This window comes from Rhipicephalus microplus, chromosome 10 (assembly GCF_043290135.1).
Source record: "Rhipicephalus microplus isolate Deutch F79 chromosome 10, USDA_Rmic, whole genome shotgun sequence".
NCBI lineage: Eukaryota > Metazoa > Arthropoda > Arachnida > Ixodida > Ixodidae > Rhipicephalus > Rhipicephalus microplus.
Window position 1 is genome coordinate 46720345 of NC_134709.1, and position 26205 is coordinate 46746549.

The window sequence follows — 26205 nt, forward strand, 5'->3', positions numbered from 1 at the left end:
CTGGATGTTCTGCAAACAACTTGAAGGCACCATTTATGTCCGGTTTGACCTTGCTTAGTGCAATTGTAATACAAAAGCTGTCATCTAGACTCTAATAAGAGATATGCCAAGGTAAAAAAAAAGTGACGTGTGCTTTCGATGAAGCTTCCGTACAATACAGGTTCTTGTAACCAAGTGACGAGTCGATGCGAGCAGGAAATAAAACAGAATGCACTGTAAGAGGTCGGTCCACCTCCAATCCCTGTTTTATCCGTTTACCCCGCTATTAAAGCAAACCGGAAAACCACCTGATTCCGCGTGTATTACCTGGTTGGTCTTTTTCCCCTATCTTGCTCTTCAGACCACCTCGTCCTCTTTTCAAAACAATTTTTCGGAGAATGCGCGCCTAGTTTACTGAATTGGAAGCAAAACAATAAGACCTAAGCGTGACCCTGTTTTGCTATAAACAACACACATGTACTACACGAGGAACCAGCGTCGTACTTGTGATATCCTGACGGGACAAAACCGTAATTGTCCTCGTTTGCGTAGCTTAATGAGCCTTTGCTGCTGCATTTCAATCGCGTGGCGTTTCAGGATGTTGATTGTAGACGTTTTCATAATCTTAGCAAACTTGAGTCATTTTCCTGCAATATATCTTCACACAAGGACAAACGCAGATCCCACCAGTATACTTTTACATCTCTGGAGGAAAACGTCGGATGCTCAAGTACCACCAGAAGAAAGACGAAGCACAAGAAACCAGCGTCGTTCGCAACTGATTTCAATCGCAGGAGAACAGCCGAATGTGTATTCGCCGCAACCCCATATGCGCAATGAGCACTGCCTCACCTAACAACTTCGCAAAAAGTTCTAAGACCTAATTAAAACCCAGTTTTCAGCAAATATGGCACCGTCGTCTGTGCCTGCACACTTCCAAAATCATCTAGTGAGCCAAAAATCAGTAGTCGCAAATGCGTTTAGCTAGCCTTGACATTTATAATTTAGACAAACTGTAACGCAGAGCCACACGCCTTAATCATTACATAGTTTATCTGAGCCTGATCATGCAGTCTCAAATACCGAGTTCTATACGCAATACTGACTTCCTGAACCATTTCTTCCTTGTTATCATTTTTTTCATTAGCCCGTTACAGTGCGTTGTTTAGAGTTTCAAAACTACATCTGTAACAACCTATAGCTATTTGTGAACTTGTTCTAGGTTACCTTGAATAACCTACTTTCTTCTGAGCACAACGTTTCGATGGACGTGTCTGCCGAAGAAAGGCAGGCGCAGTTCAGGAACCTCACACCTGGCACCCCCTACGTCGCTCGTGTGGAAGCAAGAACGTCAGTGGGATACGGGGAAACGGTGGAAATTCCCGTCCACACAAGACCTAGCCGTAAGGAAACAGCCTCTCAATCCCTTGCTCGTGGTCAATTGTTTACTTGTATCTTTCGTTTTGCTCACAGAATTTTTAGCGTGACATTTCATGCGAGTCGGTTACATAGTGACGCTACAGTATATAGTTATACGAGAATAGCTACAACTTCAATTAAGAAGCTACAACTGGTTGAAGAAGTCGACAATCCATACAAAATTAGAACGCAATGGGCACCACATGACACGCAAGCATCGCATGCTTTTAGAAAGTAAACCAACAAAATACTACTCGTATGAGTTCTTTTGAGAGTCGGTATAACGTAGCTGCTAAATATGAAGCAACACTGATATCGGTGAAGCAGGGGTGTGCGGGGTGGATAGAATTCAACAGGTGCGCATGTGGACACAAGCACGCGCACCTACATGGAATAACGTAAGCACCTTATACGCTAAACTTTCATAAAAAAAGATTTCAGGCTGCATCTCTGCCCGTTGTGAACCGAATACTGACCACGAAGTACCAGAACACAGCAGTTGGCACATAAGTCCTACGCGAGGAAGTGAAGTGGGCTCAAGTTGGTATGAGTGAATGTCCCCCACTCGGCTGCGTACAGAATGCAGATACAAAAAAAGTAAGTTTAGGATAGGAATTCCTTGAATGTTTTTGATCTAACCCAGCTAAACATCGTGGATAGAGATTGAATGGCCTGGATGTTCTAGATTTACTCATCATCACATTATCACATCACTAATGCTTATGTTCCTATTTTGCTATACTTTTTACTCCAGTTGAACTCATAACCACAGGGTGGCGTCACTAATGTTTATGTTCCCACGCGACAATTCGTTGCTCTGTTCATTTATGTGCCCATGACGGAACCGCTAGTGCTTACACTTCCTTCTGATTCAGCAATGTTCAAGCGCAAACGAAACTGCAAGCTCTAGCGACATGATTGTGGTACTAATATTAGTGACACCAACTACGAGCAACGCTTTTTTTTCCTTCAAGCAATTCCGGCAAAGCTCTTACTTACAGTTTTCAGAATATTCAGAAGAAAGTCCTAAAAAATTAAAATTGGTGTCAAGTCGATGGTCATGGTTGAAATTAAAAGTTATATTTATGCATGGCATAGCGGAGGACAACGACACTTAATAGACAAAGACAAATAACTCTACGTATCGCCAATGAAATCAATTGAATGCGTTTATTGAAAGTGCAGAGAGTTTTGTTGATATGAGCTATAGGATAGTTACGGAACTAAGTTGCGGGCCTCTGGGATTTGCTTCAAGAGCGCGTCAAAACATAGTGAACCCCAAGAACATGCCCTGGTGTACGAACATCGTTGCACTATACCAGACACCTAAGTTCATAACTTGCCTTACATACTTTTATATATTATGTTTTGAACTACTGCTGTGACGCTTACGGTGTATAATTAAAGAGATAAAAATTTTAGTCTGAGACAGGTATGATTTCATTTGTAGTTTGTGTGTGATAATCCCGAAATTATATCGTAAATCGTCAAACGTATCGTATAATTGAAGCTAGCTTCATTCATCATGGCCCATTGTGGCGTCTTTCATAACAATCACCTAATGCTGTAATAAAATAGCACACCTCCGTGGGGAAGCAACGTAAAGTCGATTGTGTCCCAGTTCTGATGATGCTGACAGTTTGCCCTTTGTATTGGGGCACCATATGCTATAGACGGTTTCAAGATTGCAAGCGTTGTACCCCAGAAAACTTCCGGTCACCTCATTAACCAGCTCCTAATGTCGAAACTGAAAGCACGTTTCCAAGTTCCTTTTAAATGTAAGAAATGCCTCTCTCTAGTTTTTCAGATAAAAGGAACGTGCGTAAACTTCAAGGAAATCTCGTATATAATTTTTTGTAGCTTGAGAGAACATTTATTTTAATATTGCTACATGCATGTGTATTGACATTATAGGGGGCGACGCGCGTGTGTGCCTGACGAGGAAGACGAAGGGTTGTCTCGGCTCGATCGCTGGTGAACCGGGCACGCCATTACCGCTGGTTTGGAATATATTTCATCCCCAGCCTCGTCGTTACGGCGTCTCTTCTTTTCCGTAACATATTTGGTGAAAGTGAAACGTTCCCCGTCTTCACCACGAAGCTTCGCAGTGGCCGCACCATTCAGTCTCCGGCCATGGCTACCAATGACAACAGCCTGCCAGCGTCTCCATCTGTAGCTCCAGCCACCACATACCTGACGATGCCCACACCCCGTGATCCAGGTACATTCTCCGCACAACCTGGGCTCGACGTCGACTACTGGCTCCGTATGTACGAGCGTGTTAGCCACACACACCGATGGGACCCTACCATGATGCTCGCCAACGTAATATTTTACTTGGACGGCACCCCACGGGTCTGGTTCGACGCCCATGAGACCGAGCTCACCAGCTGGGATACCTTCAAAGAGCGACTACGTGACATCTTTGGGGACCCGTCCGGTCGCCAAATGGAAGCGCGAAAAGAACTCGCCACTCGTGTGCAGTCGTCAACAGAGTCGTATGTCTCGTACATACAGGATGTGCTCGCGTTGTGCCGAAAAGTCGACGAGCAAATGACAGAGAGTGACAAGGTGGGCCACATACTTAAGGGCATAGCGGACGACGCCTTCAATTTGCTCGTCTACAATAATGTCACGACCGTAGATATGACCATCAAGGAATGCCGTCGCTTCGAAATGGCCAAAAGCCGCCGTGTTCTGTCTCAATTTACGCGGCTATCAAACACGGCTGTTACATCCACTTGCACCGATCTCGGTGCCGCACCACCCATGCAGGACAGCGTGACACGAATAGTTCGACGGGAGCTTGAGGCGTCAAGTCCGGCACCATTTCCTTCACATCCGCTCGACCATGGCGCCGCAGAAACGCCTCCGCCGGTCTCCGTTATTCAAGCCGTCGTGAGGCAGGAAATTGCAAAGCTTGGTTTTCCTGTGGCCTGCTCTGTCTCCCGACCCGTCTCCAGACCAATGACAACAAATGCACCACGCCATGACTTACACTTTATTCCGCGATCCCGCAATCCGGCGGAATGGAGAACTGCAGACGACAAGCCGATCTGCTTCCGCTGCCACCGAGTTGGCCATATCTCCCGCTACTGCTGCAGCACTTGGACGCCCTCAAACTGGAGCCAATTTTCCTCTAATTGACCATACGAGGACTCCTGTCGGTATTCGCCCAGTCGTGTGTACCCTTCTTCCGACATCCCCAACAGCCGCTCCACTGCTCGTTCACCGCCACCTCAACGTCGCCGTTCCCCATCGCCCCAACCACGCCGCTATCCGTCGCCGGTCAACTGTGGATCCTCTCGAACGGAATACTAGATCATGCAGCTCCGGGAGGTAGTGCTGCATCGCTTGCGAATGATCCAAATCCTCCATTGACGGTCCCCACTAATACGAACTTGATTAAGGTGTATGTGGACGGTATTTCTTTGACGGCGTTAGTCGATACCGGAGCTCAAGTGTCTATAATGAGTGCTCATCTGTGTCGCCTGCTCAAAAAAGTCCTCACGCCTGCAGCAACTAAAGCCCTCCGTGTCGCTGATGGTGGAACTGTGGCCATCACTGGAATGTGTACCGCTCGTGTTAGTATTGCCGGCCGCCATGTTCCCGTTTTATTTACGGTGCTTGAAAATTGCCCCCACGACCTAATCTTCGGCATGGACTTCCTATCGATGCATTCTGCCCTCATCGATTGTGCCGCCGGTACTGTCTGCCTAGAACTTCCTCTTCTCCCGGATTCTCACCCTGAACTCCCAAACAGCTTGTGCACCACTGACTTCTTCCGGATACCGCCTAAAGCTCTCACATTCATCGAATTGGCAACACTCTCTCCCGTGCTCGACGGTGATTATATCGTGACGCCGATTACTGATGTTCTGCTGGCACGTGACATTACTGTCCCACACTCTGTCGTAAGCATGGTCTCTAACCGAACATATTTACCTGTTATCAATTTCGGTTTCATAAAAGAAGTGCTACCCCAAGGAATTTCGGTCGCCACACTAAGGCCCTTAATTGACGACCACGTCACCTGTTTTACGGCAGATGTATGTCCCGAGCACCCACATCACTCGCAGGATGTCACGTGCCTCGATTCGACCTTACGCTCCATGATCACCCCAGACCTCAAACCTGAGAAGTCAACCGCGCTATGCCGCCTTCTGGCTTCATACCGCGACATATTTGACGTCGACCACCGTCCACTCGGCCAGACTTCACTCGTCAAGCACCGCATTAACACAGGTGATTCCCATCCCATTCATCGGCGACCATACCGGGTGTCTGCCACCGAGCGTAAAATAATTCACCAAGAAGTCACCAAGATGTTAGCCAAAGGAATTATTGAACCCTCTTCGAGCCCATGGGCGTCCCCCGTTGTGCTCGTTAAAAAGAAAGATGGCACGTGGCGCTTCTGCGTGGATTACCGTCATCTGAATAGAATCACGAAAAAGGACGTTTACCCTTTACCCCGCATCGATGACGCTCTCGATTGTCTCCACGGCGCCCGAAACTTTTCCACAATAGACCTACGTTCCGGCTACTGGCAGATTGCTGTCGACGAAAAAGACCAAGAGAAGACCGCATTTGTAACTCCAGACGGCCTATATCAGTTCAAGGTTATGCCATTTGGGCTATGCAACGCCCCAGCCACGTTCGAGCGCATGATGGACTCTCTGCTACAAGGGTTCAAATGGTCAACATGTCTTTGTTATCTTGACGATGTCGTTGTATATTCCCCAACATTTGAGACCCACCTTCAGCGTTTGTCAGCTATTCTCGACATATTCCGCACTGCAGGCCTCCAATTGAACTCGTCGAAGTGCCGCTCCGGACGCCGGCAAATTACAGTGTTGGGCCACCTTGTCGACGCCTCTGGTGTGCAGCCGGACCCCGAGAAAATTCGTGCAGTTACCAGTTTTCCTGTACCCCAGTCAGCCAAAGACGTCCGGAGTTTTGTAGGACTTTGCTCCTATTTTAGAAGGTTTGTGAAAGATTTCGCAACAATCGCTCGACCCCTCACGGAGCTTCTAAAGAAAGACATCACATTTACGTGGGGTACCGACCAAGCTGCTGCTTTCTCTCACCTAATCACGCTACTGACGACTCCACCCATAGTGGCTCACTTTGACCCATTCGCTCCGACGGAAGTTCGAACCGATGCTAGTGGTCGCGGAATCGGAGCCGTGTTAGCCCAGCGCCAACGGGGACACGACCGAGTTGTCGCCTACGCTAGCCGCCTCCTCACAGCTGCTGAGCGCAACTATTCTATTACGGAGCGTGAATGTCTTGCTCTTGTTTGGGCAGTCTCAAAGTTTCGCCCATATTTATATGGCACTAATTTCTCTGTGATAACTGACCATCATGCGCTATGTTGGCTTACGTCACTGAAGGATCCTACTGGCCGGCTCGGGCGCTGGGCTCTGCGACTCCAAGAGTATACCTTTACGGTGACGTACAAGTCCGGACGCCTACATCAGGACGCAGACTGCCTGTCACGCTACCCGGTCGCTGGGTCGAGCACTATGCATGACACCGACACCGAGCCTTGCGTCTTTTCCCTTTCACAAATGACATGCATCGGTGACGAGCAGCGCTATGATGCGTCCTTGCGTGCTATCATTGAGCGCCTCGAATCACCATCTTCCAGTCAGTCCTATCGCTCGTTCGTGCTCCACGATGGGGTATTATACCGCCAAAGTTTTGAGCCGGATGGACCGGCTCTGCTGCTTGTCATTCCGAAACACCTTCGCTCGGAAGTTCTACATGAACTTCATGACCTTCCGACTGCTGGTCACCTTGGTGTGTCACGCACTTACGACCGAATACGCCGACGCTTCTACTGGCCAGGGCTTGCACGCTCAGTCAGAAGGTACGTTGCGGCTTGTGAGAAATGTCAGCGCCGTAAAACGCCATCGACACTTCCCGCCGGACGCCTTCAACCACTTGATATTCCGTCAGAACTTTTCCTCCGCGTTGGCTTGGACCTACTTGGCCCTTTTCTCTTGTCTTCTTCGGGTAACAAGTGGATAGCCGTGGCCACCGACTACGCCACGCGTTATGCCATCACACGAGCTCTCCCAACAAGCTGCGCCACAGATGTCGCCGACTTCCTCCTCAAGGACGTTATTTTGCAACACGGAGCCCCACGGCAGCTGCTTACAGACCGTGGCCGCACCTTTTTGTCGAAGGTCATGGCCGACATCTTGCAGTCCTGTAAAACGAGACACAAGCTGACTACGTCATACCACCCGCAAACCAATGGACTAACGGAGCGCCTAAATCGAACTCTTACAGACATGCTCGCTAAGTATGTTTCTACCAACCACACCGACTGGGATCTCGCGTTGCCGTACGTCACATTTGCCTACAATTCTTCGCGTCACGACACTGCCGGCTACTCTCCATTTTTTCTGCTGTTTGGCCGAGAACCAACATTGCCTCTAGACACCGTCATACCGTCCCCTGGAGTACCGACCAGTGAATATGCCATGGACGCTATCACTCGGGCCGCTCACGCACGCGAAATCCCCCGTACTCGCCTTCTGACCTCTCAAGAGAAGCAACGGCGCTTGTATGACCAACGACACCACGACGTACACTTTCCACCTGGTTCTTTGGTACTGCTCTGGTCTCCGACCCGTCAAGTTGGCTTGTCAGAGAAGCTGCTTACTCGCTACACAGTCCCATACCGAGTCCTTCGTGTGGTTACGCCTGTAACATATGAAATTGGTCCTGCCACCCCGTTGCCTTCATGTGCCCAACAGGCTACCGATATTGTACATGTTGCACGCTTGAAGCCCTACAACTCTCCTAGTGACGTTGACATCTAAATGCGCCGAGACGGCGCTTGCGCCGCCGGGGGTTATGCTACATGCATGTGTATTGACATTATAGGGGGCGACGCGCGTGTGTGCCTGACGAGGAAGACGAAGGGTTGTCTCGGCTCGATCGCTGGTGAACCGGGCACGCCATTACCGCTGGTTTGGAATATATTTCATCCCCAGCCTCGTCGTTACGGCGTCTCTTCTTTTCCGTAACAATATATTTTTGCCAAATAAGAGACAAATGGTGTAGAAAACTAGCGGGATATTTTGTAAAGCTCTTCTTGCCCACTGATGCCATTAGACTATATATTAGGGCACATCGGTGGAGAAAGCCGTATCCCTTAGTAGAGTGTCTCGTACTATAAATCGTTAACAACTTTTTCCATAGAGTAATTAGGCGGCTATGTTTTAAAACAAAATGAAAGGACGCCGGTGGTACGATATCAGAGTGTGACGCTGAAGGTCAGGTGCTTTACCGAACTTTCTTCGATGCGCCCGCTTGCCAAGCAACCATTATTTTATTATAAGGGCACCTCGTCAGAAAAAAAAAGTACTGGCATAGTTAAAGAATTACGATTTATTCTGAAATGGTCATCGTCATAGTGAAATATGTCCGCACTGCTCAAAATCCGCCTTTCTCCACGATTTTATGACACACGACGCTTCCTTCTCCTCGAAGGAAAGTTTGATCTCAGAGGATTTTGTTCTTGCCGTACCTGTCGTCCAGGCCTTCACCGAAACACCACTAAAACGGCAGAGGGGAGCACAAAAAAAAGTAAATAGAATATTCCTTCTATGACTGCCGATTCGGCCATTACACCAGGCTCGCCTTCTTTCACCACTCGCAGTGCGGTCAATGCCGTAGAGTACTAGACTTTCGTGTAGTGTTCGCCCAAGAAATAAAATAACTTCAACGTTGCGGATGCAATTCGTACTTGTTCAATAAACTCATGTATATGAGGCTGCCGAATGAAAGCCACATCTCCGTGAAACTTTGTCAGTGCTCGTTAAAGCCAGTGGCGATCATTTTCCCTTTTGGTCATTTTATGCAGTGCCAGTCATTGGGACGAAGGTCGAATTGAAGGATGTGGACGACAATTCGATTACGTTGCAGCTGAAAAGACCGAACAGTCCGCCCGAAGACATAAAGTGAGTATCATTTATACTCGAAAAATATATGCGTTTTTCTGTGAAGAACAACAAAAAGCTTTGAGGAAAGCACTTACCGATTTTTTGATGCACGATAACTGCTGGATAAATTTCTATATATTCTTGTGGTCAGATTATGGCTATAGCACGGCAATCGTTTCGGTTCTGTAGCTACGACACTGCCTAGAAAAGGTGTCGCCGAGCATACAGAGCAAACTTGTTTTCTGCAGTCCGAACAGGAAGTTCTGTTATTTTCAACTTGATGGAGCTACTTCTAGCAAACTTTGCATTATAGAACGTGTGCGTAGCTTGTCCGTTTACGTGTGTGCTTTAACATGCGTATAGATGCCCATTTATTTATTCTGAACGCGCGAGCATTGATCGCCGAGTCTGTAAGCGCCTGTTCCAGGTGTCCTGGTGTACAATCACCGAGAAATCCTAGCAGAAGACACAGTCACATGACTGGTCATAGCAAGCAGGCACGTATTCTCGTTCAGTTTGTAACTGTGCTCCGTTAAACGCCGCTTATCGACAGAGCGGTTGATGCTCAAGCATTCAGGTTTCTAAAAAAATGGGTGGCTGCACATATTAGTTACATCTCACCATTTGCAAGCTATGGGTGAACCCTTCGTGCAACTGGTAGCACATACATTCGTTCACGCTTGCAGCTGTATTTTTTCTTCATCAGCGCCCTGTTCATTCCATCGTTTTTTTTTTTTGGTGCGTCCTCCTGCGCGCACGTTACAGGTGTTACAGACGTACCTAACCGCCCCGAAATCCTTGTCGCATTATATTGCACGAATCGTGCGGCCGTAAACCAGCAACAAGATGAAAGAATTTCGCCGATGCTAGCACCTGTTCACTGTAGATGGATGCAGCTGCTGCATATTGCGCCTACTTCCTGTCACGCTTCTGCGACGTTTATTAACCAACGGTTGTTATTCGAATGAGACATTCCAAATGTGAATGCATAATAAAAACAATATAGGAAAGAAATATGAGTGCTGGGGAATAAAAAAAAAATGCAAAAGATGAAAAGTACAACGGGTAAATAAACGCATAGCACGGCTTTGCGATATTCGACCTGAGGAGGTTAAAAAAAAATGCTGGAGTGGAAATTCTTCTCCACGAGTGAAGCCGTGCGAACTGTAAGATGGCGGCTGCGGCAGCCATATTACTAGAGGCATTATGAGCTGTTCGCGTTCGCCGATAAGGAAGAAGCATTTTTCTCGCACACCCAACGAATTTAATATGACAACCTTTTCGGGTGAGATAGTGCTCAAAGCGCGTCCTTGTGTTGCTAGTTTTCCTTAACAATCCTCAAATTCAAGGTATAACTATCAGTTAAAGCGCACGAAAAACAGACAGGAAGAGAGGACAAGCGCTTCTCGCAATTCTTCTTTGAAATGTTTGGGTGCATCGCATCTCGCGGCTCATTGCAAAGAGTGTGGTTGTTATCCTCTTTTTCAGGATACTGAATTGGTTTTTTGGTCTAAAAATAAAATAACTCGTGAGTTGACAGAAGCTTTTCACATAAGAAAAAAAGGGGAACAATGCGTCAGCCAGCCTTCGGTTTTGCTGCACGATAAAGAGTTTGTTTTTCTAGATCATGTTCCGAGATAATCTGTCTTCTTTTACCATGTGTTCACGATGTGCCACGGATGTACTTTTTTGCCTGCACACGCATGCGTCGCGTTTTTCAATTGCCTGTATTTATATTCTGCCCTTTCTAATAAACAGTTTAGTTGCGAGAAGCGCTTGTCCTCTCTTCCTGTCTGTTTTTCGTGCGGTTTAACTGATAGTTATACCATGCAGATCCAACTAGCCCTACTTTCGACTCTGTTGCCTCAAATTCAAGGCAAATGTGTTGAAGATTAAGTCACCGATAATCGTCTCTGTGGGTTGTTTCATTGGAAATAACATTCTTTTAATTTATAGTTAACCTAACCCTTAGACAAACAAACCAAAGCCACTTGATCTCAAAGTGGGAGCCTCCAGAAAAGAGCATGTTTCTGGGATCTTTGGAGCGCAAAAGCTGGCTTCGCTTCCACTGGCAAGGCATTGCGGGAGCTTCCACTCCAGCATTTCTTTTTAAAACCTCCTTGATTCCACCGCACCACCTACGGCGACAGTAACGGTTATGAGAGAAAAGAGAAAATAAAAAGAAGTAAACTGAAAGATACCCAATTTTAGAAAGAACGACAACAAACTGTGAAGGTGATGTAGAAAAAACCTAGAAAACTTAACGAAAGGGAATCATAGATGTATAATTGATGAATCACGACGCACGATGGAAGGCTGCAGCGGAATCCAGTAGACGTCATGTTTTCGTTCCACTTCGGAACGTTTGCTTGCCGCTAGTGCGATTGGCCAGAGAAGCCAGCTGTTAAACGAAGACAGCTGTGTCCCAGCCATGCGCGCCAGCCCAAACGAAGCTTTCGAAAAGCGAACGCGTACGAGATTACGCCCGAGTTGTATCGCTTTCGAGAGCTGAACTGGGACAAAGTGCGTGAGTATTCGTCAATGTATGTGCCTGTCCGTATAGTTTCGCGCTTGTTCACTACTTCGCCCATGGTAACTGTTAGGCAGGGAAAGAGGAGTAGATGGCGCCACGCTGTGACACCAACCTTCACATCATCATCATCATCATTATCATCATCACCATCATCATGCTATGGTGATGTTCATTGCCAATGCTGCCAAGGTCTCTCCTAATGTTCTTCAATTCACCGTATCTTGTTCTACCTGATTTCATTTTAACCACACAATCTTATAAAAAAACATAGTGGTATTTAGAGCGCTTAGACATACAAGAAACGAAACACAGGGGTATGCGGACCAGCGCTCACTTCAATCTAAAGATTATTCACAGAAAAACAAATGTTCAAGCACAAACTCGCCCAAATTTCAGTAATCTTAGATCTTATAAGACCCACGACAGTGAAATGGTTGTGTCTTTGCTACTGCAATTTGTAGCCTTGTGTCTGGTGATCCCGAAATGGAATTGCGAGTACTCTCACGTGTTGTACATTATTAGGTAGCGTCATTATTAGCAAATAATTTTGTACTACCTGCATCGAAATGACCAACTAAAAACACACGAGACTAGCGTTCCAGAGTAGGACGACGATTGAGGCCCAGTTTTTGATTCGGGGGCCAGTGCACGGTAAAGACTGAAACGATTTGGGTGCTTCGTTATGAGATGAGCCTGTTAATTGCGTGTCCTTTTTAAAAAGTGGAAAGAGTTCCGGACCTAGGCAGCCACAGCTATATTGAGAGTAGTGCGAGGAAGATTCCCGGCACTATTCCTCGCCAGTTGCTACTTTTGGTATTGCGTGCGCCCAGCAAATCTTTTGCGGCATCGACAAAACCAGCCTGACACGTGGAACGTCAAACGAGGCCTCGGTCTACGTCATACAAGAGACGACGTCACGAGGTGCTGCCAACTTAGAGAGGCATTTACGTTTATACTTTAAAACCAAATCCAAATCTCTTAGAACGAACGTCCGCCACTAATATTCTGACAGAAGTGCCCACGTACACAGTACACAATCAAACAACACAAATACCTCGAGGTTTCAGTTTCAGGGTCAGGGGATCTTTAAATTTGTCGGGTCATTTTACTTTCTACTCTTTTTATAGTGTTTTTTATCCTTTTGTAAGCATTCTCTTGCTCTTACATTACATCGGTTGTGTGTCCTACGAATTGCGAGGTAGCCCAGGTTCATTCCTTTTGCTTGATGCCGAATGGAATATCCACTACCTGGTTTATTCCAAGACCCGCTCGGCCGCCTTCCGATCTCTCAATGCCGTTCGTATTGTTTTTCGTTTCACTGCGTGACCTTCAACTTTTTTTATTAGTTGCTTTGTTATCATTCCTATCAAATACCCATCTGTTACCCCCTGAATCACGCAGTGGCTGCTTACTTTTCCTTTTCTTGGCAGTGGCAGGTTTTCTGTCGTTATTCGGGAGTGACTGCCGAATGCGCTCGAGCTTCATTTACATTCCTCGGTGAATTTCTTCTTCGTGACTACGCTCCAGTTAGTTGTCGTCCCAGATGTGTAGAAGAAAGTACAGCCGTGGCCACGTCTGTGCAGAGCACGTGAACAGCCAGTTTCTTCTCCGTGGCGCGAAACCTCGAGACAGTTTCGGGCTGTTAAGTGGTATATATCAAGAGAATTCGTGTCCTTAGTTGTGAGGCTGACCACACCAGAGCCCGATACTGCCTCAAGGTTTCGCCTCACAAAGCAAAAACCAGCAGCTTGCGTGCTCTACACAGACATAGCCGTGACTGCACGTCAAATTGACTCACAGCTTTCGCACGTTTTCAGGTACTACTACGTGGTAGTGCAGAGACACGACCAGAAGATCAATCGCTCGAGACGCTCCACCGATCGTTCGGAAAAGGACGCCGGTGGCCCGCGCGAGTGGACGGAAGGCACGCCCGACTACAACGAGTCGGTGGCCATGAACCTGTCGTATTATATGGCCGCCAAGATGTCGCCCGAGGAAGTCACGAAACGCGGAGACTTCACGGTGGGCGACGGCCTCTACTACGGAGGGTATTACAACGCGCCCCTGGTTCCGGAGTCCACTTACAGCGTTGGGCTCGCGGCCGAGGTGGACTTTGAAGGCGTAAGTACGCTTATTTATTTATTTATTTATTTATTTGTGAAATACTGCAGGCCAAAAAGGCCCAAGCAGGAGGGGCACAAACACAAACACAATATCAGTACATGAGTGACACAGCTTCACTAAAATACATCTGTGTAAGAGGAGAGCGAGTAGAAGAGAAACATCAAACTTGTTCACTTACATGTGACAATATGCAGTGGTTCGCTCGCGTGTCCTGCATTTCAAGCGCCCTGATTCGCGCGTCAACTTGGGTAAATACGCACTCGGCTAATGTTAAAATAAAATTTTTCATTCAATATATATATATATGATTTGGGCATGCGCAAAATGCTTGTAAAGGAGAGTGTTCAGGCAGCTACAGCAAAACAACACGTCAAAATATATATACAACAATATTACTTACAAACAATAAATAAACAAGGAGCACTACAGAAATTGGATAAATATACGACAAAGATTTACACAAAGCTATTCTTAGCAATAAGTATTGAACGAACTACGATTAGCACTATTCCACTTATAATCAAATACATAGAAATTCAAGTGTGATATGAAAAACAAGAATACTATAAATATATTGCATACAATCAATAGTTTCCGCACAAACACTCCATAATTGTGTGGAATCTATTACACTCACAATTGGCTTTCTAAATCATGTAATGATTTAAGCCTCCCTAGCGTATTGAATTACATTATAGTTTGCAATGTACAATAGAGCAATTTGGTTATCAATTGACTGGACACTACAGTTAGTCTGGCACATTGACCCGACAAACGCAAGAGCACACACATTGTCTATGTGTGTGTATGCGTGCGTGCTTTCGTTAAGACAACACAAGCGCTGGCAATAACCATAAAAATTGCGTAGGCCACAAATGTGCCTGAGTACCGCGTTAGAAAATGAACAAATGAAGTATGTGATGTCCAGATGACGCAAGAATAATTATGGAAAATCACGCTTTCCTTTTTGCACAGGACAGGAGAATTTCCTATACACTGCTGTCTGAACCAATCACAGGTAAGGCATTGTTTTCGTTTGCTTACCCACCAACGTATATTGCAACAATCTGCGAAACTGTTTTTAACCAAGCGTGTGCAAACAGGCAAGAAACGTTATTTCCCGATGAAAGTATAAGTGCCTTGTGGCGCTAAAAATTTCTATAGCATTGAAATGATGTCAGCAATTGAGAAATATACGTAACTGTGTTTTTTGAGACATCCATATATGAAACCGATGGACTCGCCATCTATTCACCTATTGAGGCACAATAAAGTTACGAGGCTGTCAGGTGTTATATCTCCAAGAGAAGTGAATGCGGAAGAACAAGAAGCTATAGATTAGTACGTCCACACTCATTCAGTGCATACTCTTACTTCACCGTACTGTACGGCTCCTATTGACTAAGTTGATCATTCGCCAGCGTGATACTTCTTCGAAGCATGAACTTAAGGCAACTTTCTCTAGTAAAAGATCAACTATCACTCACTCAACGCCATGGCTAGTAAGTATACTCTTAGTGAAGCTCCAACTTGAGGCTATAGACAAGTGTTGCGAAGACGTGTGATGTAGGTCATGTGATCAAAACACAAGCGTACTCGCCTTAACAGTAGTCTCTCTATAACTATAATTACTTCTGGTAGACATTCATCTCATGGAGCAAATGGCGCGAATTCAACTGCAGACTGGATTTAGGTAACGTGATTCTAGCTTAATGAAGTTATGAAATGGTTTGGTTGATGCACATAATTTAACGTCCCAAAGCGATCATGGCTGATAGACACCGTAGTGGAGGGCTCTGGATAATTTCGACCACCTAGGGTTCTTTAACATGCGCGCGACTTTAGCATTCCGCCTCTACTGATGATTTGACCGCCACGGCAGGTTTTGAACGCGCGTATTTCGGATCAGCAGCCGAGCACGGTGACCACTTAACTACGGATTCGACAATTTTGGGGAACAATAGTACCAACATATTTACCAAGGATAAAGAAACAATGTGATTACTGCAATCCGTTGTTTATACAAGTAGACTCGTTGCTTCGAACGCATGCCTTCACTTATGAAGTTTCCGCTGTAGTGCTGTGTTATGAGTGGATTATGAAAATCCTCTGCTGGATATAGACCCTTTCACTGTTTACAAACACAGGCCCTTGATGATATCCGATTTCTTTCACCGATGTGCCTTAATATATAGCAAGAGTAGGCAAGAAGAGCTTTAGAAACAGCCCGTTCTAGTTCTACACTTTCCTTCCCTTATTTGGCAAAATATATTCAAATAAATGTTCTTTTGAGCTACAAAAAATGGTAACAGATTTTTTTAACCTCACACACGTTTCCTTTATCTGAAAAACTAAAGAGAGACATTTCTTACATTTAAAAGAAACTTGAAAACGTGCTTTCAGTTTTGACGTTATGAGCTGATAAATGAGGTGACCGGAAGTTTTCTGGGGTACAACGCTTGCAATCGTGAAACCGTCTATATCATACACATCGATGCACGGATTTATTTGAAGTGCGTGATATTGGCCGCAAGGGCCTCCACTAGAGAGGCCAGCGCTGTGATCGCTTTGACGTCACAGATGGGATGCGTAATTGTGGAATACGGCAGATTTGCTTTCGCGACACGAACTTGCATCGTCTCCCACGGCTGAACCGGTTTTTAGTCGCAATTTTACGATGCAAATTAGACACGAGAGTGCCACCGGGGGCACCGATTTGTAGTTTGCTTGCCCGTGTTATCAAGTATTACTGCTTTTTTAGGCACTGAACTTCAAAACGAAGGTAAGCGTGCATGGCGTCCACAGCAAAAGCACAGAAAATGCGGTGTTCTGGCAGACAACACAACTCGACATCCATATAAGTGACTTTCAAAATAAACTGCTATTTCTGGCACATCCCGCTTTTTTTTGAACTTTGAACTTTATTATGAATAAACAACATACAGTAAAGAAAAACATGTTAGCAACATCTGGATCCTTAGCAGAATGCTAGTATGGATCCATGCAATTATAACATACATTAATTAGAAGCAGGAGAAAGAGTTGTATAATGAACGACATTTTAGTTTAAGATGCAGATTGTTTTGATAAACATATCACTTGTACACAGATACCGAACACATTGAAGAGGAAAAATCCAACTGATACACTACACTTTGAACACGTTTCTGGTTTGCATACTTAACGTAATACATCTAATATTTCTGTACATCTGGTAATAGCATTCCTGGTCAGCATACAAAACATTAGTTTAAAATCATGTCACTTTTCATCATTTCACGAAACTTATCAGTAGTCTAATAGAGCTCTTTGTAATGACGTTTGAGCATTAATGTGAAAGCATTATGTTGTTTCACTTCCACTGGTAGGTTATTCCACAATGACGTTCCAACTATAATGACTTCATATAATGACTTCATCACGTAGGTGGCACCCCGGTGTGTCCTCGAGGCCAATACGAAGTAGTGGATGGCAAAGTCGCGGAAATAATAAAGGACAGTCATCCCGCTTAGGTCATTACGCGTGGAGAACGTTAGTTTCCTGAATACTATTTCAGTTCGAAGACAAGAACCTGGAGACCGTGGATCTACACCAGTGGCGGTCATTGTGATAGTCGTCATCCTTGTGGTGGTGCTCATCGCCGCCGCCTGGTGCGTTTTCTGAGTCATTTTCTATGCGTTAGCTTTAATCGGAGAAAAGTTGAACAAGGTGCAAATACGTCTCAAACTAAACGAGTGTTTGTGGCCAGCCTAGCGTATACAGTTGCTTAATACGAGTAAATACGAGTAATAAAGGCAGCATATTTTCTCACGTATTACCAACCATGCTTCCAAATTTTTATCGCTCTCGGCTAGTAGTTGACTGCAATGTTGGCTTTTGTTGACTTAACTGAGTTTTAGGGGTTTTTGTTTTTTGCAAGATTTATGATGCCGTTGCTAGCCATGTAGTAAGCATGAAACACCGGAACCAATCAGATAAACAAGGGCTCTTCAACATCAACAAAGACAAAAAAAAAACAAATATAAGGGTGCTCTTGCTTTAGCCACTGATTAAGCTGCCACAGTAAGTTTGTGTTGACTACCGTTCGCTTGCTGGTATTGGTTACTGTTTAAATAATCAATATGCCGTGACTAATGTTAGCTGCTACTGGTTAATAAGGTAATCTAGATTAAGTGAAGCTGATGAAGGTAACGCTTTTTTGTATAATCACCACTAAATCACCCCAATGTATTTATGCTCTATAACAGATAATCATTCGCGATGGTCCTGTTTACTACATTTCGTTTTCCGTGGGCGTGCGTTAGGTGCCTTGAGGAAGGGAACCCCTGGGCGTCATTTTAAAAGGCGGATGAAATTACGTTATTCATAGGTCCTGCATGCTCCAGAGATGCTGGTTGAATTTTGCCATGGTGGGCAATTCAGGGTCTTTCTTTTTGTGTGTAGGAAATGGCGGAAGAAGATTATAGGGAGGTTACCACGATCGTTCCCTCAAAAACCTGCTGCACCTCCCAGTGATGGTAAAGTATATTACTGCTTTTCATCAAATATTACAGTTTCAGTTCACTGGTGCAATGCACGCCCTTTATAATAGAGCATGTCACAACTCTAGTTTATTTTTCAAGTTTTGAGATATGTTTAAAAATCTGGATGTTGGCTTACATATATGGGAGTTTTGTTGCATTTTACTTTCAAGATCACTTAGACATTCACGTTGCGGATAATATTTTAAACTCATTTGTTATATGTCTTGTTGTCCACATGTGAAGATTCATACCTACGATAACTAGAGGCATTATGAATAATATTATTATATGCATTTTCGACATTATTTTCATGGTGTTAGCTTCTTAATGGTAAGTGCAACGCATCATTCATGCTAATATGTTACTGAGAGACGATTGCCCGAGATATATTATTGTTTCCTGTCCACCTAATACGGTCAAAAAGTGGTGAGTCGTTTGTTCGACCCGTTCAAGAGTTCAGGATTGGCCGGTGCTTTTTGGAACGTCCATATTTTCTGACATCATATGAGTAAAACTAAACAAAAAAAAAATAAAGAAACCCGCATTGCCAATTTGGCCACCGTGACAGGCAGTGGAAACGCGGAGATGTGGCATTTTTCTCGAACCATTTATTATTAAATATGTTTATATATTTATTAATAGAGATTGGTGCCAATACGTGACGCCGGCTAGTCTTCTTCTCTTGCAAAACGGTCGACATTGCATGTTAGATAACAAACACAATGCTATACATAGGTACATAGCACAACACTTACGCACTGAGTCTAGGCATTTCAATTTAGAGATCTCTCGACACCATACACGATTACGAAAAACACAAGTAATCGAGTAATTGAAAGTTCCGCGTTAAACATTAAAGTTCAATAGAATGTCATATGGGATCATATCTCTCAGGAGCAGTATCTTAAATACTGCACTGGCTTCGCAAACGTTTTCACAAAGATTTCACTGCCAAAATGTAAACACGAGATTATCGTATAACAAACCGGTTAACAATAACGCGATTACATTTTTTTGTTTTAGTACTTTTGAGATAGTTCTGATTTCTCAAGAACGTGAACTACTGAACGCGCATCAATGGCTTGTGGGTTTCCTTCTAGTGATGGGTCCAAGATTTTTGCTATTGAACGAGCTCGATTATGCAAAAAATTATTTTTGTAAATGTTTCTTTGGATGGTGTTTAGAAAAAAATGTTAAATGATTTCGAGTACATTGTATCGAACAAAGGGAGCGAAATTATCCGTCTTTAAATTCTCTGAAGAGTCTGCACACAAACCGCCAAGTTCAACGGGTTTGTGTGTTTGCAAAAAGCGGGTAACGATTTGGAGTACTAGGTACTCTATTATGGAAGAGCATAAAGCCGTCGCGTGGGAATACACATCTTAGTTAACAACACGAGAAGCAGCAGCAGCGTTGCTGCTGATTTGTGTTTAGAAAGAGTAGGTAATGATTCAGAGTACCAGGTACTCTACTATAAGAAAGTTTAGAGCCGTTCCAGCATAACGTCAGAAGCTTCGAAGACGGACCGTGTCCGTGCAATGGATTGTGTTTAGAAAAAAAAAATGTTTAACGATTTCGAATGCTTCGTACTCAACTATGAGAGAGCACTGAGGCGTCGCGCTAAATGTCTTCTATAACGTGTTTATATTTGGAGTACTAAGTACTTTGTTTAGAAAAAAAAAGTTTAACGATTTCGAGTACTTCATACTCAACTATGGAGGAGCACTGCGCTGTCCCGCTAAAAGTTCTCCATAATAAGCTGCTTTTAATGTATAATGTCTCCATAGACGCTCCGCATTGGCCAATGTAGAACGACCGCTCAAAGTCGTGTTCAGCTTTTGCAGATGATCAAGTAGCAGTGTCACTTTTCCTTATTCTATACAGAAAGGCCTACGTGTAAGCTGTGCAAAGTCGAAGCCCATGAATGACTCTTTCTAAAGATTCTCTAACATTTATGGGAATATATAATTCCACACCAGGATCAACGCTACATAACTGGGATTTTAGAGACAATCACAGTCCTCGTTGAGCTTGAGGTATGTGTCCACTATAGTGGCGCAAAACGTGAGCTAAGCCACATCTTGTCACTATCGCGTTCCCATCGTTCAGCACTCTGGATTATGTGATCTTAGGTTTGGCTAAACATTGCAGTGATGTTCACTATTGCAAGAAGGAAAACTCATCGTTGAAGCTTATTAACATCGCATGATAATTGATGGTTGCACAGACTAAGGACATGGACAAAAGAAGGCACATTGAATACACTTCCAATGCGCCTTCTTGTGTCCATGTCTGCACTAGCATCAATTATATTATTGCCATACCAACAAGCCCAAATTGCCACTCTCATTGACTTTGTTAACATCAGCTTGGAATTTTTTGTTGGCTTCCGAAGGTCCTCACATTCATGCCACTAAAACAGGTGCCACAGATTGAACATTTTACTCGTAACAAGTTGACTCGTGATTATGCCTTTGCGCATGCGCCACCGTTGCATTAAAAATAATCACATCTCCCATCAAAAATTCACTGAGAGTCAAAGAGGTCAGCCTGAGCTATAGTGCACTCTAGCCTGCTATTCTCCGTAGAGAAAAAGGGAAAGGGGATAAAACTCGGTGATGAGGAGTGATGATGGCTGGAGGGAAACGTTATGCACATATATATGAAATATATATGAACTAATAACACTGCACCGTGCAAGTAAACTTGAGACATGATTAGCACAACTTGGTACTTCGCCTGGAAATACGCCGTTCATACTTTAACGATAGCACTCCGTCTAATTATGACTAATGTTCCTCGTTCTGATTGATATGTTTGATGTGTCAGCTGGAGCAAAAGTTGTAACTCCCTGACATACTTTCCTCAACGCTTCTTTCTTGTTCAATGCCTTTTATTGTGCTTTCCTCAACGCTTCTTTCTTGTTCAATGCCTTTTATTGTGTAGTCGACTTCCTTCCTTCTGGGGCAAAAGTTGTGCCTCCCTGATGTACTTTACTCAAAGCTTCTTCCCTGTACTATGTCTTTTATTGAGTAGTCAACTGTTTTCTTTTTACAGAGAAACAACACCGCTGTCTTGTATATTCTGTCTGGCAACCGCCCTGATACGGTCTTCTGTCAGCAGTATTGATCAATAAATGATAAATTAAAGCGGAAACAAACCTAATTTACCGTCCTAATTATCGCACCATTTCGCAAGCACCTGTACACTCAGAGAAACAGTACTAAGCACTTATAATCATCGCATTTTTTCTTAAGCGGCGAGCCTGTCCATAGTTGATGATAACGACGGCCTGGAATTCGAGATGGAAGAAATGGGAGGCACTGACACCGACATCAGGTCAAAACCACTGCCCGTGTCTGATCTACAGGACTACGTGCAGAGAATGCTGGCGTGCGACGGCCTCAAGTCCGAGTTTATCGTAAGTCGAAAGCACACTTCACAATGTCTCAAGTGCACTTGAGGCGTTTGTAATCGTCAGGCTTTTTCTCTTACAGTGTACATACTTGTCTTGTATGCACTTCGTGATAGTGATTAATATGATTCATTTTCAGAACCAACCCAAAGGCCGACAATTCCCGACGATTGAAGCGCAGAGGATCGAGAACAAGATCAAGAACCGCTACGGCAATCTATTGGCATGTGAGTGACGCTTAACTACAGCTTGGTGAAGGCAAAAGTGTAGCGCTTGTGTTTGTATAAATACCCATTCATCTCTTCCACAATATTAAAGCAACAAGTTTACTATGAGTACTATCAGGATCAAAAGTTTGCGGAATCTGCAGTGCATGACAGAGCGGCGGAAATCTAGAGTTACTGTATATGCTACCTTTAAGTAGCAGAGTTGCGCCACTGTTTTTCGGGCGCCGCTCGCTCCGCCCACAGGAGTTCACCGTCCCTATTCACCGAGCGCTGTCACGTGGTCATAGGTGGTTCATACGCACTGCGGAGAAGCCAACGCTACGCAGATTCCGGGCAGATCAAGAGGTTTGACAACGGCTGTTGTCATTCTCGCAGGGCTTCTTCGGTAATGTAGCCATGCTGCCTGTTGGTCACGAGAAACGCGGCAGCAAATGCATTCTGTGTTGAATTGTACTACGTAGAGCCCATGCGATTAGACGTGGGTGCAGCGGGTGTTGCTATAGAATGGTTAGGGTTCAGTCGTAAGGAATAAGCGCTTGGTCATTGTCGTCGGCAGGATTTTCTCTTGGGGGTGCAAACCATCGTTGCATTGCTGCTTAGGGAGAGCGAGAGCACTGGCCTAGCTTGGGTGAGGACAAGTGCTGTAGTGGCTTGAGGGGACCAAGGACCCCTTTTTCACTTCTCTGCTGACGCCCATGCATTTGGCTTTTTTTTTTTAAATCTGTCTATGGCACTGCAAAACTTCCTCTATTTGTATTAACCCCAGATGCAGTAGTGAATACGTTATACATGCAGAGTTGGGCAGCGTGTGTCAGCTGCATACGTCCAAATTATACAGTCGGGCGGTCAAAACGCTAAAAATAAAGGGCGAATATAAACTAGAACTATTTCAATCGGCAAGGTGTTGCTGCTAGTGCGTGAATTGAATGCAGCTTTGAAATCTTAAGCGAAAAAAATGTTGAACACGGCAGGGTTGTTGGATGACGATTCACATCAATTGCCACGAGCCGCGATTTTAATACGAGATGCGCACTTAACTCGGGCCTCGCACGGCCATTCTCGATCGCTATCCAGCTCGATTCAGAAGAAGACTACAAAGCTTTAGCTGGTTAACTCGCACAGTTAACGAACGAGCCCAGCGCGATGAAAATATTCCATCCCTGGCTTGATAGCGATCAAGAGTGAAAAATAATTTTATATATGTAAATGGGAAAAACAGCGCAAAAGAAGACGAAGCTAATGTGTGGCCTACTATAAATATACATATGCACCACTGGTTCAAGGAGCTGAAGCACTTTTTTTGCATTATTACTTACCAAAAACGTAAACATAATATCAACGCTTCCAGGCGTGACTAGAGCAACTGAGTTTGTCTCAAAGTTTGACCTTCATAAAAAATAGAAAGAAAAGAAAGCAAAAAAATAAAAATAAAGCAACGCTACAAGCGCGAGCGCTGCTCCTACGTGAATGGTGAGTGGCTTTCCCGCAAGACATTTGAACCCAAGATGGCGTAACTTGGCGCAACTCTGCTACCTAAAGGTAGCATATAGAGTAACTCTAGCGGAAAACCGCATAACTGCGCCACCTAGCGTTACGCGGCATGGTGTTGAGGCTATCATCCACGGCTTCGGCGATTAGCAGCGGCCCGTTCACACAATGCGCCGCTGCTATAGATGTACTATCAGCGTCAAATGAAACCCGAACAGCGGCGAGTCTTCGCAACAGTATAGTGCGCGTTGTCCACTTATCACTGCGAACAGGCCCGCATATATGTGCAAAGCTGCCGAACACGATGCGCACGCCTGTCAATGGTGATAACTGGACGGCACGCACTACACTATCGCAAAAGCTTGCCGCTGTTCGGGTTTCCTTTGACACTGATACTAATCTCGGAAGCCGTGGCCAATAACCTGTACATCATGTCGCGTCAGGGTAGGCGGCGCGGCAATAGAGTTTTCTACATCTCCGCCACGCACTGCAGATCCAGCAAACTCTTGCAGCCGATAGTATCCAGTTATCATGACAGAAGCACAGCTAGGGGTTGCTGTGCTCGCGTCATGTGCTCCATCTTGGTGAAAGTAGCTCACAATTTTCAGCAAAAGTGTAAGATATATCTATGCAGCTATGTAAACACAAATTTTAAGGGTTAAAGATTTCAGTAACTACAGAGAGATAAGAAAATGCGCCGCTACAGCACTTCTTCAGAAATGACTGAACCACTGCAACAAGAACTCCGCTATTATAAACGACAGTACAAAATGTCGACCTCAGTAAAAACTGATCGAAGGATCACAGACGGACAATACGCACAGGACTTGAAACTGAGATGAAGTGAGTTAAACACGGTCAAAAACAACATTAAAACTTGGCTATTACTTGCAGGCATGCATCAAAGATTATGTATTCGCCTCATCACACATGGTTTTCACGTCATGGCTAACCTAATGTTTTTGATTAATCCGTCTTTCAGATGACTACACTCGCGTGAAACTCAGATCCATACCTGGCGTACCATTCTCAGACTATATCAACGCCAACTACATCGACGTAAGTATAAAATACATTAATAATAAATGGAAGGACGCTGGGTTATTTCAAGTTATGCTCCATATTTCTTTTTTCCAGGGCTACTGTAGGCCGAAGCGGTACATCGCAACTCAAGGTATTTGCTCAAGTTAAGAAAAAACGAAAGCTTATTTTATTATAGAAACTACCCTTTCAACTAACAAAACTGACAGCGTGCGCTATTCTATATATGGAGTGACGTTCTCTCCATTTAGGGAGAAACGGCGATGTCCCCAATGTTCGTCTTTAAATAGAGAAACGTTGCTCCCTCATTCACGGAGAAACACGGTCCTCCTTATGAAAATCAACATGGATGCCCCCGGCGAAGCGAGTAGGCTTAGCAAATGCAACGATTCTCGACTGATAAGGAGTACACGGCACTGAAAGTTACAAAAAACGGTCCCGCTGAGCTTGATATTGCACGAAATGATTATAAAAACAAGCAGACGAACCTGTGGCGGTGAACAGATCGCGAAAGAGAACGACGGAGCAAGTACGTTTCGTTCGGTCAGCGAAGCCACGTTCACTCCGATAGACACGGATATATACTGCAGAGCCCTCACCTGAAGAGTGCATGCTAGGCATGCTGTATTTATTTCTCGCAGATTCACATAGTGTAGCGAGGTTATCCATGCGTTTACGGGTCCACAGGTCACGAGTTGTGCCTCCAAACCGTAGACTCGATCGCAGCGAAACCATTCCGACTCAGTATTGCAGCTTTGATGGACAGATGTTCAACGTTATATAAGTAGCTGAAGGTGTGAGAGCGTCATAACCGTGAAGTAGGTGGTAGCTGGCGCCACCTGGAGGGACTAAACAAAACTAAAAAAAATTGCTTGCCGCGACGTACGTTGTCATACCCACTTTCACGACTCCCTTGCGGATTTTTACGCCTCAGCCCATTCAGGATTACTTACGTCACAGCCCATTGAGGATTACTCTCACTGACACCGGAAGCCTAAATCAGCGCTGGTGCAATGCATATAACTACACATGCACACATACTGCAATATAGTACGCAACAAGTATACGCTAACATGTACGCTAACAAGTACGCAACAAGAGCACAATCAACCACTCACAGCAACGACCGACACTACGACGTGTTTACTCACATCCTTCTATGAAAGCGCACCAGCTTATATAGCGACGAATTTCGACTGACCATAGTGGCACAGGTTACAAGTAGGTTTTCTTACACTTTTTTTACGTTTTGTATCAATACCACAACATGTGCACACGTAAATATATTGTATCTGATGCTTAGACAAACGCGAGTTTATCAATGGTTGCACAATAATGAACGGAATAATTACTAGAGCTTATCAGGTTTTCATGAAGGTGGATACCCCCAAGCCTTGCATAGAATGCCCACGGCATTCCGAACGCTGCGTCATCTGTCGACCACTGCCACAGTTACTTTTTTTTCTTGAAGCCTCCGAGAGTGCAAACACTTGCCGCG

At 44.7% G+C, this 26205-nt stretch overlaps 1 protein-coding gene across 2 annotated transcripts in view; it reads left to right on the forward strand.

Moving 5' to 3' along the window:
- Nucleotides 1-26205, forward strand: part of LOC119181715 (receptor-type tyrosine-protein phosphatase kappa-like) — a 131769-nt gene that overhangs the window by 71471 nt on the left and 34093 nt on the right. For both annotated transcript variants that reach the window (XM_075875614.1, XM_075875615.1), the window contains 10 exons: nucleotides 1202-1382; nucleotides 9278-9374; nucleotides 13707-14010; nucleotides 14989-15031; nucleotides 17570-17663; nucleotides 18457-18530; nucleotides 21794-21957; nucleotides 22091-22178; nucleotides 24649-24725; nucleotides 24804-24840. In XM_075875614.1, the coding sequence (XP_075731729.1) occupies nucleotides 1202-1382; nucleotides 9278-9374; nucleotides 13707-14010; nucleotides 14989-15031; nucleotides 17570-17663; nucleotides 18457-18530; nucleotides 21794-21957; nucleotides 22091-22178; nucleotides 24649-24725; nucleotides 24804-24840 (1159 nt within the window). The remainder of the gene's footprint in view (nucleotides 1-1201; nucleotides 1383-9277; nucleotides 9375-13706; nucleotides 14011-14988; nucleotides 15032-17569; nucleotides 17664-18456; nucleotides 18531-21793; nucleotides 21958-22090; nucleotides 22179-24648; nucleotides 24726-24803; nucleotides 24841-26205) is intronic.